General features: G+C 55.0%; 2 protein-coding genes across 7 annotated transcripts; one reads left to right on the plus strand and one right to left on the minus strand.

Moving 5' to 3' along the window:
- Nucleotides 1-452: 452 nt before the first annotated feature.
- Nucleotides 453-5942, minus strand: IRF3 (interferon regulatory factor 3). Of its 5 annotated transcripts, none has more exons than XM_019425651.2 (8): nucleotides 5864-5942; nucleotides 4687-4859; nucleotides 3674-3845; nucleotides 3518-3588; nucleotides 2649-2841; nucleotides 2174-2551; nucleotides 1210-1325; nucleotides 453-710 (listed from the first exon to the last, which is right to left on the minus strand). In XM_019425651.2, exons 2-8 carry the CDS (start codon nucleotides 4849-4851, stop codon nucleotides 543-545), a joined length of 1263 nt encoding a protein of 420 aa, XP_019281196.1. In that variant the 5' UTR covers nucleotides 4852-4859; nucleotides 5864-5942; the 3' UTR covers nucleotides 453-542. The 5 variants fall into 5 exon arrangements, with proteins under 5 accessions (XP_019281196.1, XP_019281197.1, XP_019281195.1 ...); XM_019425652.2 differs by having other exon boundaries at nucleotides 5704-5933; XM_019425650.2 differs by having other exon boundaries at nucleotides 5744-5932.
- Nucleotides 5943-6001: 59 nt separating this feature from the next.
- On the plus strand, nucleotides 6002-12436 carry BCL2L12 (BCL2 like 12). 2 transcript variants are annotated; one of them, XM_019425654.2, is made up of 7 exons: nucleotides 6002-6133; nucleotides 6775-6889; nucleotides 7105-7247; nucleotides 8111-8197; nucleotides 8286-8377; nucleotides 10196-10483; nucleotides 12199-12435. In XM_019425654.2, the coding sequence occupies exons 2-7, from the start codon at nucleotides 6783-6785 to the stop codon at nucleotides 12247-12249; spliced, it is 768 nt and encodes a 255-aa protein (XP_019281199.2). In that variant the 5' UTR covers nucleotides 6002-6133; nucleotides 6775-6782; the 3' UTR covers nucleotides 12250-12435. The 2 variants fall into 2 exon arrangements, with proteins under 2 accessions (XP_019281199.2, XP_053761610.1); XM_053905635.1 differs by lacking the exon at nucleotides 10196-10483 and having other exon boundaries at nucleotides 12199-12436.
- The last annotated feature ends 2188 nt before the right edge of the window (nucleotides 12437-14624 follow it).

The following is a 14624-nucleotide window of genomic DNA, read 5'->3' on the forward strand; positions in this document are numbered from 1 at the left end:
CAGAGGTCACCTGGCAGGAGCTGGGAGGGGACCCAAGGTGCCCCCAGCCAACAGGACAAGGCTCTCTGCTTACTGGACAGGGGCCTGAACTGTTTATAAACGAGACAGAGGTTCTAGATTCTGCTCTGGGGCCTCCCTCGCAGAGCAGCAACCCTGGAATCCGGCCTGGTTTCTAACCCGTCCTGTGTTTCCTACTGTCTGACTTTTGCTCTTCTGCAAGCCTCAGTGTCTTGGTCTATAAAACGGAGGTGACTATCACACCTCCTCACCAGGTCCCTGGGAAGGGGAAAGGAGGTGACCAGTATCAGCTGCCCCTGCGGTGTCTGGTCCTTGGGCAGTGAGCATCTGGGTTGTGGGTTGCACAGAGGGGTCAGCTGATGCCCTAAGAAGGAATAATGCCTGGCCTGCGTCAGGGCTAGCCCAGAGACACTGAACACCAGACACACAAGTGGTGACAGTGGTAAGAAACAGTTTATTGGCCAAGGTGAGGGCACAAGAGGCCATCATCCGTGAGGAGTGAGGGGTCAGATCTCCCCAGTGACCTAGAAATCCATGTCTTCGACCAGGTCCTGGAGGTAGGCCTTGTACTGGTCCGAGGTGAGGGAGAGTGGGTAGCTGTTGGAGATGTGCAGGTCCACGGTGGTCTCCAGTGAGGAGGCGCCCCCTGACCGTGCCATGTCCAGCAGGGCCCTGAGACAAGTGGGAACAACCTGCAGGAAGCGGGGGGGTGGGGGGAAACCGGTCAGGGAAAACACTCCACCTGGTTCACCGGCAGGGGTAGGGTTGAGTGGACTACAACTCCCAGCAGCCCCTACGCTGTAACTCCGGGTGAACTAGTTGGCCCAGGGCTGCCGGAAGTTGTAGTTTTCCCTATAACCACAACCACCAGAGGTCCAAGAAGTTTCCTAGGGCTGAGGTGCTGGAGGGGTTCCCAGAAGCTAGGGCTGAGCAGCTTGTGGTCAGAAGGACTCCCAGGAGCTGTGGTTCCTCACAGATACTGTGAGGACTCGTAGTCCACCGACTTCGTTCAAAACAGGTTGTAGGGGTGAGAAGAGAGGGACACCCAGAGGCTCCTCTGGATGAGAATCTGGTGGTTGCAGAGACTCTTGGAAGTTGTAGTTTTTCAGAGGGGCTTCTGGGACTTGTAGTTCCTCTGCCCCTTGTTAAGATCCCCCCCCCTTTAGCTCCAGGAGCCCAGGCCCGCAGCACCTTGACCATCACGAGCTTCTTGATCCACGGCTGGTCCTGGGGCCATGGCTCCCCAACGCAGAACCAGAGGGTGTAGCGTGGTGAGTGTCCGCTTCCTTCGATGAAGGCGATCAGTTCTGGAGGCCCGAGAGCTTAGTGAGGCACGGGAAGAAGACCCTCCCCTTCCCCCTCCCGGCCCCCCAGACCTGAGTAACAAACAGCCTCACCTTCATCCCTGACCTGAAGCCCAACATCCCTACACCACCATGACCAGATGGCCAGATGGCCGCTGATCTGGGCCAAGTCCCCACAGTGGTGGCACAATCTTAAACATTCCTCCTCCCATGGGGTGGGGCTGGAAGATGTGCACCCCTCCCCCCCCCCCCCCGCCCCCAGGAGCGCGCTCCCGCAGGGACGTTCCAGGATTCTGGAGGCCCAGGTGGTTGGCAGTTTTAACTGCTCTTCAACCCCCCAAGGCCACCCTCTCCTGATAGGAGCCAGTAGCCCCTGTGGCCATTCACATTTAAGTTGTGACTAATTAAAGTCAACATTTAAAAGTCCCTTCCTCCGTTGCATTGGCCTCCTCTAAGTACTCAGTAGCCACACACGGCTAGCAGGTACCATGCCCGACAGCACACACACACACACACAGCGTTTCCAGCACTGCAGACATTATCTATTGGACAGCAAAGCTCTGAAGGACCTCTCTCTCCTGCATCTCTCTGGCCCCCTATCCTGGTAAGTGGTAGTAACTGGTGATCGTGATGACTGTGGCAGGTAATTCCTTGAGCACTTCCGCACACCGCGCCCCCGGCCGCCTACCGGCTCCAGGCAGAGGAGACCCTTCTCCGACAGACTCAGAGCAATCCAGTCTTTTTGCCCCCAGGCCGAAGTTCAGTCCTCTGAATTCCATTCCGGACCTCAGAGTTCTGAACCATTGGGGTACGCTCTATCCACAGCAGAGCTAAGGCCCCGCCTCACTCACCTGCCACGAAGGGCTTCAGGTCGAACACGTCTCCTTCCTCATCCTTGGGGACCTCGCCGCTGGGCCCGTGGCCACTGTCAGGGAGGAGCTCCTCGCCCAAGGCCCAGTACGTGTGACAGTGCCCCAGCCTCCGGGCGCAGAGCCGCTGTCCCGCCCTCCACAGAGCTAGCCCCCCACCGAGGCAGCTCAGCACACGCCTCACGTAGCCCATCACGCCCCTGTCCGTCAGCGACACCCCGGGGTCTGGCAGGATTATTGGCTGTCCAGGCAGTGTCTGGTCTGCATCTGACGCCACCAGCCGCAGGCCCCCCGGGCAGAGGGCAGTCTGCTGGAAGACTTGGCGGCCCCGGTAGAAGGCAGTCACCTCGAACTCCCACTCTGAGCAGCGGCAGCAGCGACATGAAGGGGAGGGGGATTGAGTGAGCATAAGGGGGTCCATCGCCCCAGCCCCTCCCACCCTACAGTCGACGCTCACCTTCCTCAGGCACCAACAGCCGCCTCAGTGGGTTTTCCGGGGGCTGCAGGTTTGGGCAGGGGGCAGGGATGTCTACGCTGGGGCTCAGCAAGAATGGAGGGGTCTCCTCAGGGACCATAGGCAGGCTCGAGGGCCCCCCATCTGGGAATGGGGCCAAGGCCATGTCACTCAGTAACTCCTCCAGTATTTCTTCCTGGAGAGAAGGAAAAAAAGAAAAGGATCCAGGCATTTCCACAGCCTTTTCTGGAGACGCCATATAGACCAGGCCTTTGTGCCCAGCAATGTAGGGACCCAGAGAGGAGTCACAGCTGAGCTTTGCCCTCAAGGGGCTTCCAGTTGGGGGTGGGAGACAACCGTGGGCACAGAATGGCAAAATACATGCTCTGGTATATGCTGGGTCTACTGCCGGCCCAAGGGGAGTAGCTAAATCTGGCCCCAGGATCTGGCCCTGTGCAAGCAAGACCCGGGCAGAGAAGGCTGGACACGACTTCAGAGGGGGACCTGCCCCAACACAGACATCAGCAAGACCAAGGGGAGGGTGGTTCTGGGTTCCCGGGAGGCTGAGGGTACCCTAAATAGCAAGGGAAGCTATGAAACTCTGGGAAGGTGTATTAGGGCCTTAAATGCCTGGTGAAAACGGAATTTTCTCCTGAGGATGCCAGGAAACCATGGCAGGGCTATGAGCAGGGGAGGGACAGGGTCAGCTTTAGCTCAGTTTGGGGATGGACCGCAGGGGAGAGAAGGGAGGCTCAGGAGGAAGACGGAGGCGAAGGTCCAGGGGGAGAAAAGGAAGCCTGAACAAGGCCATGGGGACAGAGAGAAAGACGGGCCAGAGACAGGAGGGCAGGAGGGTTGGGATGCGTTCTGACCTGGGTGTCAGAGGGACTGCATCTGCTATTGGTATCTGGAGAGGTGTCCAACTCAGGAAAGTCCCCAGCTCCTGTCAAGGAAGGTGGTAAGTGGAGAAGGGTGTTGGGGACACTCAAAATCCCACCCCTCCACGTGAAGCCCCACTTCTGGCACACCTGAGTTCACAAACTCATAGACCTTGTGGGGGTCGTGGGGGTCCTTGCTCCGGTCCTCGGCTAAACGCAACACCTCCTTCCGGTTCAGGGCCGATCGGAAATTCCTCTTCCAGGTGGGCAGATCAGGTCTATCCTTTCCAGGAGTGTAGGCGCCACTGGCCTCGGCCCAGGCCTGGGGATCCAGTTGACCAGGATAGTGAGGGTGACTAAGACCCCCTGCCCCAACGTTCTAACCTGGCACGTTCTAACCTGGCAAGGTTCCATCCCTAAACCCTTGGGTTCTCTGCACCCCAAGGTCCCCTGTCTTCACTTTTTGAAAACCTTTGCTTTCTTTTTTTTTTTTTTTTTTTAATTTTTAATGTTTTACTTTTTTGTTTTGTTTTTTGAGAGACAGTGTAAACCCGGGAGGGGAGAGCAGGCTCTGTGCTGACAGCACTAAGCCCAATGTGAGGCTCGAACTCCCCAACCTGGAGATCATGACCTGAGCTGAAGTCTGATGCTCAACCCACTGAGCCACTCAGGCGCCTTGAAAACCTTTGCTTTCTAAGCCAAACTTCCAGGTCCTACTGGGTGCCTAACTCTGCCACCAACCTGCCCCAGGATACCCTGTGATAACCCCGCCCCCTCACACTCTAACCCGGGGTACCGCACCACTGGTATATTCTAACTTGGTGGGGCATCACCTCAGCTTGGGGGCCAAGCCACGTCCCCAGAATTCTATGACCAAGCCCCCCGCCCTCTGCGAGCTCTGAATCCCCCAGGATGCATTTCCTTGGAGAAATTACCCCGCTTTTCCGGTTCTTTTCCCGGAAACTGGCCGCTCCAACACTGCCTGCGGTCGACACCGATAACCCGGCCGGGTCCTGTCCTAACTCCACCCACCTCCAGCTGCCAGCGTCAGCTCGGGGCCGATCACAGGCGTGCTAACCCCGCTTTCCCGGCTCCACCCCCCTGGGAGTCCATCCCGCCTGGCTGGCAGCTCAGGGTTTCGGGGGTCCGGGAAGCTCACTCACCTGGAAGATGCCGAAGTCCTCCTGCTGGGCATCCTGGCGCAAGCCGTGCTTCCACGGGATGCGGAAGCGCGTGCGACTCTCGTCCAGCCAGGCCACCCCCTCCAGCCGCCCCAAGTCCAGCTGCAACTTCAGCCAGGGCAGGATCCGCGGCTTTTGGGTACCCATGGTTCGGCCTGCGCTTAGAGAGCAGTTCGTGGGCTGGGGGCCCATGTGGCCTGAGGGTGTCACACCCAGACCTCTCTCTCTCACGGGACCGCGGTGCAGGGTCCCTCACGTATATTTTCCTGGGTACAACATAAGAGCCCTTCTTTTTCATCCTCCGGAGAGGCTCCCCAATTCGAGACACCCCCCCCCCCTTTCTCTAGCTGCTTCTGTCCGGGCCCTCTACCTCCTCAATTCCGCCAGCGTAGAACCTTCCCTCTTCCGTTATAAACCCTTTTCTCCTCTCCCCTCCCCCACATCACCCAACGCAGTCACCTCCACTTCCAAGGTAGAGCCTCCCCTAGGTATTTCAGTGCAGACGCTATTCACTTGTAGATCTCTACCTCCCGTCTTTATCCCTGTTGTTGACCCCTCCTACAATTCCCCCACAGAAGAGCCCCTCCCCCATTTCCATCGTAGACCCTCCATCCACATCCCCCCCCAAACAGCCTCCCTCCTCTAGGGCACCCCCCCCCCCGACACACACACACACACTTCATAGAATGGACTGCCTTCCATTTTCAGGGTCCACTCTTCCTTTCATCCCCTAGTGCAGACGCCTCCGATCTCCGCAACCTCCCCGCGCCCCGCTACTTTTTTCTTTTTTGTTTGTTTGTTTGTTTTGTTTTGTTTTGTTTTTATAGCCGACCTCCAGCACCGGGTTGCTTCACTTTTTCTCCTCTTTGCTTCACTTTCCCTGGAGTACACAGTGCCCCTCTGTGCTATCAGGGTAGATCCATCCTTTCACCCATTTCTCACTCCGGACGTCACCAATTCCCCAGCTACCCGCCCCCCCCCTCCACCCCGCCCTGCTACCTACGTAGAGGGTCTCGGCGCGCAGAGTGCTAGGACCCACCCCTGCTTTTGGGGTCCGATAGCTCTCGAACTTGCAGCTGCACACCCTCCTTCTCGTCAGCTGAGCTTCAGAGCAGTGGCCCTTTCTTTTTCTATGGATTTCACGAAATAAAAACTTTACCTTCAGATGGTTGACAGACTCCTGAGCCAGAGGCGGCACCAAGAGCCCGGACGTCCCCCCCCACCCCTTCCCAACCATACCTTTTAAGGTCTTCCGGCCAAGGGGATGCTGGGAACGTCACATGCAAATTAGGTGGGCACCCCGCGCACCGCCCCTTGGGCGACAGGGCCGGCACCAACCCGACCCACTGCGCAGGCGCGGGAAAGTTGAACTTCTAAAAGTGTACGCAAGTCCACTTAAGGAGGAGGGGGAGGTGGCTCCCGGCACCAGGTAAGCCGGACGTTCGCGGGGGCTGGGGTGAGGAGGGGAGAGGCCGGGATCTAGGAGCGGGCACCTCAGTCCCGCTTCCCCGACGTCCACGCGTCCCGGGTCCCCAAGATGCCAGCCTCAGTCAGATAGTGGAACTACACTTCCCAGGCCGGCTGCGCGGCGAGCTAGCGCGGAACGAGGGGAAGGTTTGCCATGAAGCCTGCTGGGATTCGTAGTTCCCGATTCTCTAAAGGCTTGAGAAGCTTGGTATCTGCCTTCAGAACCCAGAAGTCGGAGCCCCAAGTTCTCTTCTCTCTCAGACTGAAGAATCCAGATTCCCCATCCCCCTTCTCCGAAAACTCAAGAGTCCAGCCCCCAGTCCCTTCCTCCCTTAGACCCACGAATCCGGGTCCCCAGCCTCTTCCTCTCCAAGCATCAAGGAGTCTTCCTCCTCATCCCTCTTCTCTCCCTGAGGACTCAAGAATCTGGGTCCCCAGGCCCTAACTCCCCTAAAGGACTTAGAAATTCGGACTCTCGGCCCCTTCCTCCCTTGGGGACTCACGAGTCCTGACCCTCTCCTTATTCAGGGATTAGGCGTTTGGGCCCCAATCCTCCGATGCAGTGCAACCCTGGAGTCCATCCCCCAGCTCCCTCTTTCACAGGTGCCCCCATGGCAGGCTCGGAAGAGCTGGGGCTCCGGGAGGACACGCTGAGAGTCCTAGCGGCCTTCTTTAGGCGAGGCGAGGCCGCCGGGTCCCCCATTCCAACCCCACCCAGGTAAGAGGAGCTGCCCTCCTCCCTCAGGGGCCTGCATTTGGGGCGGGGCCCCCTCTGACTCTTGCGCCTGGTCTCAGCCTGCCTGCACGCCCCTCTCTTTATATCTGGCTCTGATTCCTTGTCCCTGGGGTTGCAGTGAGAGGTCTTCAGTGGGAGGAAAAAGGGACTGCTTGCAAGGAGCCTCGGGGGTCACTCTCTGAGGTCCCCTTCCCCAGGAGTCCTGCCCAGGAGGAGCCAACAGATTTCCTGAGCCGTCTTCGAAGATGTCTTCCCTGCCCCCTGGGGCGAGGAGCAGTTCCCCCTGAGTCCCCTCGGCCTTGCTCCCTGCCCCTCCGCCCATGCTATGTTTCAGAGCCTGGTAAGAGATCTCCCCTAGATCACCCATGAACTGGCAGGGCCAGGAGCTTTGATTCTTAAAGCTGGAAAGGATGGAAAGGATGAGCTTGTCCAAGATCACTCAGCTCAGAGTGGGGGCTGAGTGGGGACTACCCTCACCATTCTGTGCTCCCCCTGCCCCCAGTTACATTGCTGTCTGTCCATTCCGTGAGCTGGCTTCAGGAGAACTTTTGGTCCCTTTCTATCTGTTATCTCTCTCCTTCCACGCGTGCTTCCCTCTCCCTAGGACTTTGTAGCCCACCAGTATCCCCAGTAGGGAGGCAGGAGACCTGGCATTCAAACACGATTCCCTGGATATTTAGTTACAGGTCTCCGAGAAATTCCTTTTCTTCCTTGCTCCTATTTTTCTCCAGTAGCAAAGTAGGAATGAGGGGAGTGGGGGGAGGTGTCATTGGACTTGATCAAGAGTAACCAGAAGGTTTCTTTCCTCTCGTATGTGAGCCTGGATAGACTAGTAATGGCTACTGGGAGAGCTGGCTTGAAAAGGATTTCGCAGCTGGGGAGAAGAGTCCTGTGACCAGCTGATGACACTTGAAACCAGCAAGGGATAGAGTGATAATAGCTGGAGCACCCTGTGTTTGCTTTCCTTGGTTGGGATAATCTTCAAAGTCTAGTTCAAGCTCTAACATTCTCAGTCCAGTTGGGGGGGGGGGGACACCATAAAATGGAAAGTACAAAGGTCTTTTGCCAAGTGTGCTCACTGGGCCTCAGTTTACCCCATTGTGAGATGGAAATCATTGCTAGCTGGCAAGGCGGTGGGGACACGGAGAGAATCCATAACTTCCCCATGTCCCGGAGATCCATCATTGGCTCTTTTCACCCCAGGCCCAGCTACTCCGGATTTCTATGCTCTGGTGGCCCAGCGGCTAGAACAGCTGGTCCAAGAGCAACTGAGATCCCCACCTAGCCCAGGTGAGGTACACAGGGGCCCTGGAGAAGGAGGAGGGTGGAAGGGTTGGCAGAGTTCTGCTCCCAGCCGAATTCTCTTCTGTCCCCCCAGAGTTACAGGGTCCCCCACCCACAGAGAAGGAAGCCCTGCTGCGGAAGCTGGTGGCCCTGCTGGAGGAAGAGGCAGACGTCATCAACCAGAAGGTGATGGGCGGTCTGTTCCACCCTTAGCTAAGATAGGAATCGCGGGACGGTTGGGCCCTGGGATCCAAAGCTGGATCTGTACTCTCTTTAGATGGTCAAGTGAGGAGAGGGTGGGACTAGCCTTCAGTGAAGGGTTTGCAGTCAAGTCCACACTCGTTCTGCTCACAGCACCGCAGGCCAATAAGTCGAGAGGCAAGATATGGGGTAAGGAAAGTGACTTTATTTGGAAAAGGAGCAAACCGGGCAGACTACCCACCCAAACAGCAATCTCCCTCAGCATGAGATTGGGCCTCTTTTATGTTGGGATTGGGGGGGAAGCGGGAGGGGGTTGGGAGTCAAAGGGTGACTGACATCTGTAGATAACGGAGGGAGGTTGTGTAACTGTTTTTTGTCCTTGGTCAGTTGATCTTTGTGTACAGGAAGCTGGTCATGTCATTCCTGTAAATCTCATACATAGCATGGTCATTTCTGTAGGTACCTTCCTTTTGAAAAAAAGTTGAGGGCGCCTGGGTGGGTCAGTTGGTTAAATCAGGTCATGATTTCACGGTTCGTGACTTCGAGCCCCACGTCGGGCTGTGTGCTGACAGGGTAGAGCCTGGAGCCTGCTTCGGGTTCTGTGTTCCCCTCTCTCTCTGCCCCTCCCCTACTCATGCTCTGTCTCTCTTTCTCAAAATTGAATAAATGTTAAAAAATTTTTAAAAATTTATTTGTTTTGAGAGAGAGAAAGAGCACAAGTGGGGGAGGATGTGAGAGAGAGAGACAGAGAGAATCCCCAACAGGCTCCTCACACGGGGCTCGAACCCATGAACTGTGAGATCATGACCTGGGCCAAAATCAAGAGTCAGATGCTTAACTGACTGAGCTACCCAGGGACCCCTGTAGGTACCTTCCTTATCTCCTATGGTGAGGCAGATTTCGGGTAAAATATGGTCTTTGCAAATCTTAGCTGCAACGTGCCTACGTGCAGGGCTAAGCAGAAGTTTCTAAATGAAAGGAGTCAGACGTGCTAAGTTTCTCCACTACGTGTTGAGCGACAGTTAGTTAGGGTCAGGATAGCGTTTTAAACTGGTTTGCATTCATCGCCAGAGGGGCGTGGCCTAGAGAGAAGAGGTGTGGCCATTCCCAACTAGATCTCGGAAACTGACTGAGACCAGTTAAGGAGTTAGGGACTGTATGGTGGTGGGAGGGGGGCTGGTTTGGAGAGGGCTGCCTGAAATCGGAAACCCTGGGGGCGCCTGACTGGCTCAGTCGGAAGAGCATGCATCTCTCGATCTCGGGATTGTGAGTTTGAGCCCCATTTTGGGGGTAGAGACTACTTAAAAATAAAACTTAAAAAATCTGAAGCCCTTGTTAACTATAGAGGGGCGTGACTTAGAATGTGAAGGGAAATGACTGCGGAGGAGGTCTGGCTTATGACTGTCACGGACCTTGACTGGCTCAGGAACTTGGGCAGCGTATAATCCTGTAATATTGTAAGGTGGAAGGCAAGGTTGCAGGCACTAGCCTGGCCTCGGGTGCTCTCAGGGAACCCGTAAGGGGGCGTGGCTATAAGATCAACATTCTAGAACTCGGCTAAGAGGGGCTTGGCCCTCATTGGCTGTCCAGGCCTTGCCTTAACCTCTCGTCCACTTTCCTAGGAGTGGTTTGGCAGAGATCAGAGGCTGGTTTATGATTGGCTGGTGTGATGGATGGGGCGTGGCTCACATTATCAGTAGCAAACGCACTCGTTTCAAGAAGCCACGCCTCCTATCCTCCTATTGGCTGGCCACGGGGGCACAACGGAGGCAGACCCGGCCTCTTCTCTTCCCCACCCCACAGCTGGCCTCGGACCCCGCCCTGCGCGGAAAGCTGGCCCGCCTCTCCGCGGGCTCCTTCGCCCGCCTGGTGGAGCTGTTCTCCTGCCGGGAGAGCAGCCCTCTGCCCGGTCGCGCACGCCCCTCCTTGCCCTGCCCTGGGCCCCCTCCGCCTTCCCCGGAGCCCCTGGCCCGCCTGGCCCTGGCCATGGAGCTGAGCCGCCGCGTGGCCGGGCTGGGGGGCACCCTGGCCGGACTCAGCGTGGAGCACGTGCACAGCTTCGCGCCCTGGATCCAGGCCCACGGGGGCTGGGTGAGCTGCCAAAGCTTCTCTTGGCCTCCCTTTACCCACTTGTAACTTGTGTCTGTGTGGTAGGGGGGTGGCTTCTTCGCCTTCTTTTCAGACCTCACGCGTGTTCTCGGAGCCCTGCTATTCATCTGTTCTGTGTCCATTGCGCGCCTTCTGTACACCAGTAGTAGGTGATCCGTGCAGAGCCCATGCCTAGCTTAAACCATGCTGGCAAACGTTAACAGTTATGAGTGGGAAGCAAGTTAGGCCCCTTCCTGGGCCTTGGTTTCCTCATCTGCCAAACGGGGAGAGTAGAAGTACCTGTCCCAGAGGGTTATCGTCAAGACTAAAATGGGATCATCTTTGGCACCCTGTAGGCATTTGCTTGATTACCTGGTGACTGCTTCTCTGACACCGCCTGCCAGAATGCACCTGCCTGGATAGCCCCCTGCCTCGTTTCCTCTGCTCCCTTCGGGGGTTACCCGCAGTGAGGCCTCCCTGGGTCCTCATTTAAAGCTGCGGCCACCTCCATACCCTCCCACCCACTTCCTTTCCTTCTTTGTTGCTTTACCTCCTTCTATAGGACAGCTGCTTCCAGATGGCAGAAGTCACTTGTTTGACTTATTATTTCCTTTTATTTGTTGTTTTCTCTTGCCCCTGACGTATCAGCTTCACAAGACCCGGGAATCTTAGCAACCTTACTCACTGCTTTAAATCCAGTGTCAGGCTCAGAGCTGGATTGGGCTCCAGTGTGCTGGCAGTGTGACCTTGGCAACTGTCCCCAGCTACCTGAGCATCAGTCTCCCCCCTCCCCCCGCCTCCCGGCCCCTGCCCAACGGGCACCGTTCACTTACCTACCTCTTGGCTGTGGGGATTCAGTGACAGAACGATGTGTGCCCTGCTCTCAGAATGTAACCATTGCCTCCCAGAGTGGCAGGAGCTGGCCAGATGCGTTGGAGCCAGTAGAGAGAGGAGGCCAGTAGCGCTTCAGGAGGGTGAGCGAAGGGATGACAACAGAAGGGGCGACCAGATCCTGCGGGGCCTTGTGAGCTTGGGGCCCCCTAGAGCCCTCCGGGCAGAGGGACGCGAGCTCACTTAGGTGTTAACCTGCGCCCTCTGGCGGCCGCCTGGGGGAATTCTGTAGAGGGAGAGCCGGAAATAGGGCGTTCTAGGGAGTTCGGAGGAGGTAGGTGACTGAGCTGGCTCAGGGAGGAGATGAGGGCGGAGGGGACAGTGGGTACCCGTGTCTGGAGCTCGGTGCCGAAGCTTGTTTGTTATGCGAAATTGTTTTTATTTTTGGGCCGCGTGCACCGCCAAGGACTTTAGTGGAATGATTCCACTTAATCCCCACAACCACCTCATGGGATTTGGATTTTTTCCTGCTTTTATGGAGACTCAGGGAAAGTCCCTCATGCAGAGGATGGGAATTAGGACTTTGACACAAAGCCAAGGCTCTTAATTGTTAAAACCCCAGGACTGTTCCCCTTCTCTGAGTCTCTGTTCCCTGTCTCTCTGTCTACTCTCCACCCTGGGGCTTTGTTTTCCTTCCCTTTTTCTAGGACTCCGTCCCCATCCACCCAGGGGTCTCTGATCCTTTCTTTGGATCCCTGTCCACCCGCCCTGTCTGGTTCCTTGCCTTCCCTGTCTCTGCTCCCGCTGGGCTGGCATAGGTGCCATGGTGAATGGAGGGCAGGCTCTTCGCGTGAATGCTCACAGGTTCTTCCACTTTTCCCCTCCAGGAGGGCATCCTGGCCATTTCACCCGTGGACTTGAACTTACCCCTGGACTGAGATCTTCCTCAGAAGCTGCTACCAGATTAGACCTCATGTCTCTATGCTCTTCCTGTGCTTTGCCAAACCTTCCTGTTCCGCTCAGGGTTGTGGGGTGGGTTGCCCTGCCTGTTTCTGCCAAAAAGAAATTGTTTTAAATTTTTTCACATTAAAGACTTTTTTTCAAGTATTCAGTGGTTTGTCCTTTATCCTGAGAACTAGAGTTGTAAGTAGGAGATTTGGGGGCGCCCGGGTGGCTCAGGCGGTTGAGCATCTCGATGTGGGCTCAGGTCATAAGAGATCTCGTGGCTTGTGACTTTGAGCCCCTCATCGGGCCCTGTGCTGACAGTGCAGAGCCTGCTTGGGATTCTCTCTCTCCCTCTCTCCCTGCCGCTTCCCCACTTGTGCTGTGTGTGTCTCTCCTCTCAAAATAAATAAACTTTCAAAAAATAAATAAGTAGGAAATTTGGCTCAGATCTCTCTCTCTCTGTCTGGCTTATAACTTGAGGAAAGAGCCAATTCATTCTTTTTAGAAATATTTCTTTGGAGCACCTACAAGTATCTGTCACCTGATCATACTTGCAGACTTGAGGATATCTACAGATATGATTCCAGCTAATTACATTTTGTTTTCCTGTTGCATGATTTATGCATTCCAGTTACTCCTGTGTTGATGGCCATGAAGTCTTTCCAGCTATTTCCAAACGAAAGCTATGATCTTCCTACACGGGGCACCCGGAACACCACCCTTTTTTTTGAAGATTTATTTTATTTTTAGAGGTAGAGTGTGTGAGCCGGGGAGAGAGAGAGAAAATTTTTTTTTTTTTTTTTTTTTTTTAAGGAGAGAGAGAGCACGAGTAGGGGAGGGGCAGAGAGGAGAGAGAGGGAGACACAGAATCTGAAGCAGGCTCCAGGCTCTGAGCTGTCGGCACAGAGCCTGACGTGGGGGCTCATGACCTGAGCCAAAGTCGGATGCTCAACCAACTGTGCCACCCAGGCGTGCCAAGAGAGAGTGGATCTTAAGCAGGCCCCGTGCTCAGCTCAGAGCCCGATGTGGGGCTCGATCCCACAACCCTGGGATCATGACCTGAGCTGAAATTAGAAGTCGGATGCTCAACTGACTGAGCCACCCAGGTGCCCCTCCTTCTGAGTCTTTTTGGCCAGTTACTCATCTACCTATAGACCAGGGGGTTGTCACCTTTTTAGGGCTATAGCCCCCTTCACAAAATTCTCTTTGTAAATATACAAAACGGTCTGTACAAGGTGACAAAGGAAGCCAATTACAGTTGAATCTCATCATTCACAGACGGCAGATTTGTGAATTTTGCCTACTCGCTAAAATTCATTTGTAATCCCCAAATTAACACGGTGGTCGTTGGTAGGCATGCATACGTCCAGGGCAGCAAAAGATTTGACACCCACTGTGCACCTTTTTGGCTAAGGTTGAGCCAGATGGCACCCTGCCTTCTTGTTTCAGCTGTCATGCTGCAAATGAGTATCCTTTCCTCAATCTGTTTAGTGCTACATTTTTTGCATATTTGTACTTTTTTTTTACAAAAATGTTTATTTATTTTTGAGAGAGACAGAGAGGCAGAGTGCAAACGGGGGAGAAGCAGAGAGAGAGGGAGACACAGAATCCGGAGCAGGCTCCAGGCTCCGAGCTGTCAACACAAGAGCCCAACGCAGGGCTTGAACTCACATATCGCGAGATCATGACCTGAGCTGAAGTCGGACACTTAACCAACTGAGCCACCCACGCGCCCCTGCATATTTGTACTTTTTATGGTTATTTCGTTGTTTAAAATGACCCCAAGAGTAGCACTCGTGCTCTCTCTCAAAAATAGATAAATGAAGAAACAAACAAACAAAAAAGGAATTCTACCGATGGCCAATAGCACATGAGAAAACGTTCAACATTCATGGTCAGGACAATGCCAAGGACAACCAAAATGACACACCTCTTCATTTCCACCAGAATGGTTACAATTAAATACCGATTTTTTTTTAATGTTTATTTATTTTTGAGAGTGAGAGTGAGAGACAGAGCATGGGTAGGGGAGGGGCGGAGAGAGGGAGACACAGAATCTGAAGCAGGCTCTAGAATCTGAGCTGTCAGCACAGAGCCCGATGTGGGGCTCGAACTCACCAACTGTGAGATCATGACCCGAGATGAAGTCAGAGGCTTAACTGACTGAGCCACCCAGACACCCTTAAACACTGATCTTCATAAGTGCTGGTGAGGATGTGGAGCAACAGGGGCTCTTCATGCATCACTGATGGGAATGCAAAGTAGTAGAAGGCACTGGAAAACTTTTTGGCAATGTCTTATAGTTAAACATACGCCTAGCATACAGCTTAGCCATCTGCTCCTAGGTTTACCCAAGAGAAATAAAAGA

This window comes from Panthera pardus, unplaced genomic scaffold (genome assembly GCF_024362965.1).
Source record: "Panthera pardus isolate Hobbes unplaced genomic scaffold, ASM2436296v1 HiC_scaffold_18, whole genome shotgun sequence".
NCBI classification, from domain to species: domain Eukaryota; kingdom Metazoa; phylum Chordata; class Mammalia; order Carnivora; family Felidae; genus Panthera; species Panthera pardus.